Here is a 6000-nt window from a genome sequence, read left to right as displayed (position 1 = left end):
GACTGAGAGATAAAGGTCCTGCTCACTGTTCATCGACAGGCTGCTCGGCAGCTCCAGTCAAACACTGGAAAACTCTTTATGCCTTAACAAAAAAAAATCCAATCTAAAAGCCCACACACACAAACACAAACAAAAATATATCCAAAAAAAAACTTAAATTACTTGTATCTTACTTAGTATTTTTGTCTTGTTTCTAGTCAAAATATCTAAACATTCTTAAATTAAGATGCATTTACTTGATAAACAACACAAGATATTTAGCCTTGTTTATTTTTTTTATTTTATTTTTTTTTTTGGGGGGGGGGGGGGGGGTGAACAAAATTAAGGGCATTTTGCCTAAAATAAGTAAAATTATCTGCCAGTACACTTGTTTTAAGCAAAATGCATTTCATTTAGTTTATTTTTTACCCCCTATAAATAATGCTAAATATCTTAATTTTTATTAATTTATTTATTTTTTTGCTTCTAAAGTAAACACATCTTGATTTAAGAATTTTTTTATATTTTGACTAGAAACAAAAAAAACTAAGACAAGCCTTTTTTGGCCTCTACACACTCTGTGCAAATACTGCGGTCCCTGCTCCTAGACTTTAGGAGCCACCAGGTGTCCGTTGAAGGTGATGTAGACGTCCACGTCGTCGCTGTAAATGGCGTTGTCGCGCTGGCGCTTGTAGAGCCGGACCCAGACCTCGTCGTTGAGCTCCAGCGACAGCATGACGCTCTGGCTCTGCATGATGGAGCGGTCGCTGGGCTGTGTGTACAGGATCACCTGCGGCCGCTCGTTGTGCATCAGGTGCAGGTACGTCTCCTTGAAGTTCCAGGTGTGAATGTTGACGTTGAAGAAATAGACTCCTGGGACGAAGCAGTAGAACTTCCCCTTGAACATGTTGAAGTGTTCGCCCGGGTTCACGAAGACTGTGTCGAAGATCAGGGCCTGGTAGTGATCAGCGCTGTGCAGAGCTTTACGTCGGCCCACGGAGAAGGACGACTGCTGGATTTTGCAGGGGTCTCCGGGGGCCCCGGTGTCTCCTTTACTGCCTTTGGGCCCCGTCACACCTCTGAGTCCAAGGGGTCCGTCCACTCCGGCTTTACCAGGCGTCCCTCTGTCCCCACGCTCTCCTTTATCCCCCTGTCAACAATCAGTCAGTGATCTCAGTCAGCGTGTAATCAGCAGTGCTGGGGGTAATGCATCACAAGTAGTGTGAGTTATGTTATCAAACTATTTTTATTAAGTAACTAGTAAAGTAAAGCATTACTTTTAAATTTACAAGTAAATATCAGAGTTAGTTTTTCAAACAAGTAACGCCAGTTCCTTTGTTTTCCCATTTATTCACGGACAGCTCTCCTGTCCCTGTGTTGAGAGAAATCAGTGCAGAGGTGTGTTCTGCAGCCTTAAGATTATTCACTCCACTTTTGTGTGAAAGGGCCTTTACAGTTGCCACAAACATAACTTTTGGGGGGTTTTCTTATTAAAAACAAATAAGCAATCCAAGCTCAGGTGACAAAAAGTAATGCAAAAGTATACTCTTAAAAATAAAGGTGCTTACAAGATTCTTCACAGAGATGTCATAGAAGAACTATTTTTGGTTCCACAGAGAATCATTCAATCAAAGGTTCTTTAAAGAACAATCTCTTTCTTACCTTTTTGTAATCTGAAGAACCTTCTTTCGCCACAAAGAAGCTTTTGTGAACCAGAAAGGTTCTTCAGATGTTAAAGGTTCTTTTATGAAACCATTTAGACAAAAAGGTTCTTCTATCACTGTGAAGCACCTTTATTCTCAAGAGTTTAATGCAATGCATTACTTCTCATAAAAAGTAACTGAGTAACCCAGTGAGTAACTTTTTATGGTGTGACACAATATTGTAATGCATTATTTTCCATATAAAGTAAGAGAGTAACCCATTAAGTTACTTTTTATGGAGTAATGCAATATTGTAATGTAACTTTGCCCAACACTGGTAATCAGTTTTAGAAGTCAAGCAGGTGAAGTGAGTACTGAGTACACCAGTACTGTGTTTGCTTTCACATCTTTTTCTGGTTTGGATCAGAATTATACTGTGATTCTGAGAGGTTTTTCCTCTCATTTCTCACACGGCCCAATGTCATTATGGATGCTCAACCATTTTTGGTTCACTAATGCTCCTAACAGTCTTCAGCCATGTTAGCTCTAGGTGATGTTAGTTCCTGATGCTGATCCCGATGAAATTTCAGTCAAATTGAAAGGACTGGTGTAATACTTGAAATAATCCAATCAACGGGTCATGAAATCATGTAAATGTTTGAATCTGTCTGTTTTCTCTCAATCAGACTCAAAGGAACCTTGAATCTAAAGCACACCGTGTCATTAGCACAAAGATTGCAGAAGATTCAACAAGTGTTTTGATGGATTTCCAGCCTGTAGGGTTAGTTATCATTATTAATGTCCTGAACCAGATCCTCTAACCTCAATCACTGTGAAATATCTGTGGTAACGATTGTGCGCTTTTGATTCATTCTTTACAAAGTGACTGAACAATTCTAGAAACATCAAACTTGGAGCTCCAGCAAAGAGTCAAGCAGGAAGTGGTTTATTGTATATGTGACGTGTCAGTAACTAGTGCTGTTAACTAAGTCAGTGTTCACTACTACTAGTGCTTACAGTGATGTCATCAAGCCCCTGTTGATTTTCACGGGCTGTACAATAAAGTACACATTTCGCTCTGAAGCACCACTCACATTTCAGAAAGTGAAAATCTAGTTTCAGCTTTTGTCTGTATTTTGTCTTTTAGACTATTTGCAGATTAAAATGCTTTCCAGTGAGCAGTGGTTTCTACGCATTGACAGCAAAATTACCCCTTATACATAATATGGTCACATGACTTCACAGCGTCCTAAGGCAAGGCCTCTTGTGGTCAGTTTCAGGAATCTCTCTGAACTGTAATGGATTTGACCACTGCGGGTGAAGAGTGAACATTACAGAAGAACAAGTCAACAAAAGTCGTGTTTTTCTCTTTTGGCTTCTTCGTTTGTTCCTCTAGAGCTGCAGTTCTGAACAAAACTGGGACACAGCGATGAAAAAACAAACGCTAAAACTGCAACCAAACATATAATTGTGTATAATTACAACAGCAGAATAGACTCTGGAGAAAACACTTCCAAAGGTGTGTGTCCATCAAACTCTACAGTATTATGGTAATAACTTAATAACTTAAAAATGGCTGCCCACTGCTCCGGGTGTGTGTTCACAGTGTGTGTGTGTTCACTGCTCTGTGTGTGTGCACTTCGGATGGGTTAAATGCAGAGCACGAATTCTGAGTATGGGTCACCATACTTGGCTGAATGTCACTTTCACTATCACTACTTATCTGCCACTTTGTAGAATCTAGTCAAATTACACAGATGAAACATGGACACCCTAAACTTCAAAATCTATAATATTATTCACACATTTTAACGTTGAGTGAGAACAATAAACTTTGGTAGAGTGTTGTTGGGTCACCAGAGTAAAATGTGAAATCAGGGTCCTGCAGCAAAACAAACTTTAATTCTGCATAATTCTACTATTAAGTAGGTATATGGAAAGAAAAAATTCTCAAGTGTACATCTGATGGACACTTTATTATCCAGCAGGTAACAAATTTAGGTTGTATACTGTAAACATTTCGGGAACATTGTTTTAAGAACGTTTTGTCCTAACATTTATACAACTCCCTGTTAGCTGGAGTAGTACGTCTGGAATACAGTCATACTATCTAGAATCTACTTTAATAATACTCTCAAAGTAATTATTCAAAAGTACCTGCTCAGAGAGTGTGTGAAGTGTCAGAGTCCAGCTCCGTCTCACCTTTGAGGATGGTCATGTTAATGATGGTGCGGATCTCCGGCATGTGATTGGCTGCAGCCTGGGGGGCGGGGCTCAGGGGCGGGTCCAGGTGATCGCAGCACCTGCGGCAGTATCTGGGCGTGGGTCTGGAGGGAGGAGGGACGGATGCCACGGAGGCCAGCAGCAGCAGAAACACAGCCAACATCACGACACCTGCAGACCAGGAGCACAGTGAAGGCCCTGCTCCAGGAACCTGCTTTAGAACTCACTCTCTCTGTTTAAATCTTTTCAGCTGCTTACACACAGAATCTTCACTCGTCACACAGTTTCTGAAAGCTGACACTCAAACAGCAGAAGCACACACCAAATCTAAAAAAACATATGCTAATTCTCAGACTTTCATAAAAAACACTTTTTGCAAAACACAACACAGTTCTCTATGTAACACACACATCTAACAGGAATTAATATTATGCCAAAGGTGTTTTCTTTTGAGATGTGTTTGTGATATTTTGAATGCAGTGCTTCATTTTTGCAAGGGATGAGAGGCATTTTGCATTTTGTGTTTGCGGTTCTTAGATTTGTGTGTAAAGTTTTGAAAATGTGTGCAAGCAGCTGAAAAAACTGTAAAGACAAGTCTCTTTGGCCAAGCATTCACATCATGTATCTCATAACCTTGTACTTCAGTTATATCTGATCAAATGCACATTATCATTCTTTTGCTTGGGTTCAACACATCATTTTTGCTTGGTTGTAATGTTGTAAATTTACTTTGCAAAAAAAATTTGCAAATATAGTTTTGTTTCCATCCCAAAATGTATCAGCCTCAAGCTTTTTATGCAATTTCAAGATTTTATGCATATCTTGGCATTTCCATTATAAGTTTTTTAAGCAATATTCCAAAATTTGCATAAAAACACAGCTAGTGACAAACAGAAACTCAACTGTGGAGACAGTTCAGATTGTGCTGTAAAACAGCTAAAAGACAACTATGTGAGTTCAGTTCAGATCAAGCATGAAATTCCTCAAACAAGTTCAATTCAGCAGTTCTACAAAAGACAGCAATGTCATCTGTTATTCAGGTTCAATATTGATTCAGTTTAGTTCACTACCAGTGATCATGACCTCAATTCAGTTCAAGTTGTTCACACCCGATCCGATCATGGCATCAGACACATTTAACATGCACAGCGCTGTGTGTGATCCGTATATAAACTCAAGAAAGAATGATCTTAACATCCATAAAATTACTGCCAGTCTAATAATTATTCAAATATAAACCACCCTGTCATACAAAAAACCATATGAGAGATGTTCCCATCATTGCAGCAGGAGCCTGAGGTTAAATGTGTGTGTCAGTAATGAAATCTCCAGAACACGAACAAGAGATAAAAACTGTTATAAAAAATGACATTTATGGATCTCATCATCTATGGCTCAATCACACATGGAAAAGAGCTGCTTGCTTGCTTTCGTTCTGTTCTTCAGAGTAAGTTCAACACATTATTATTCACTCTTAGAAGTGTCTGCAGCATCATCTCCGTCTTTCTCTCTTCAGAACACTTTATAATGCACGCTTCTCATTTTAATTAGGCTTTTTTTGCAGTCTATAACATTGCTTTTAAAGAACAGTCCTCAAACCTGAATGAATCATTGAGATGCAGCAGCAGCTGTACTTATGAAAACCAGATGAGAGAGCGCAAGAGAGAGAGCACAAGAGCCACGTCCTCACACAAGTTATCAATCTCATCAAACAATCCTCACACACTTCTATATCTCTGTCCAAATAGATGAGATGAAAAACCTCGCCTGACTCGTGCAGCCAAACTGCTGTCTGACTGAAGCTCTCACACAAAGACTTGAGAAGTCCAGAAGAAATGTAAAGCTGAGACTCACCGCTGTGTCCTCGAGCTCCTTCTGTCTTACATTAGGAGGAGTTTCCTCGGGAAACACTCTTTATTCTCTCTCTCTCCCGCCTCCCTCCTCGTGTTTTAAAGCAGCGTTTGCTCGTTCATCTCACAGATGCTGAATCCGCAGGTCAAAGCCGAGGTTTGATGCAGATAAATCAGACCAAACGCAGCAGCATATGGAGGAGCGCTTCAATCCAGCGTATTATATTTACTGGCTGCAGTCTGCTGTAAATATGTGCAGCCCTACTGTAAACAACAGATGCCATTGTGAGGAGACAGATCCACTG

At 39.9% G+C, this 6000-nt stretch overlaps 1 protein-coding gene across 1 annotated transcript in view; it reads right to left on the bottom strand.

Annotated features, from left to right (window-relative positions):
- Positions 1-552: 552 nt before the first annotated feature.
- The window catches only part of LOC109065890 (complement C1q tumor necrosis factor-related protein 1-like), a 5463-nt gene continuing 15 nt past the window's right edge, over positions 553-6000 (bottom strand). Inside the window, exons 1-3 of the mRNA XM_042725261.1 lie at positions 5700-6000; positions 3825-4016; positions 553-1128 (exon numbers count right to left, since the gene is read on the bottom strand). The exon at positions 5700-6000 is cut by the window's right edge and continues 15 nt beyond it. Coding sequence (XP_042581195.1) covers positions 584-1128; positions 3825-4008 — 729 coding nt within the window. The 5' untranslated portion in view covers positions 4009-4016; positions 5700-6000 and the 3' untranslated portion in view covers positions 553-583. The remainder of the gene's footprint in view (positions 1129-3824; positions 4017-5699) is intronic.

Source organism: Cyprinus carpio, chromosome B6 (assembly GCF_018340385.1).
Source record: "Cyprinus carpio isolate SPL01 chromosome B6, ASM1834038v1, whole genome shotgun sequence".
In the NCBI taxonomy this organism is placed as follows: Eukaryota; Metazoa; Chordata; class Actinopteri; order Cypriniformes; family Cyprinidae; genus Cyprinus; species Cyprinus carpio.
This window is presented reverse-complemented; position numbering and strand designations above follow the sequence as displayed.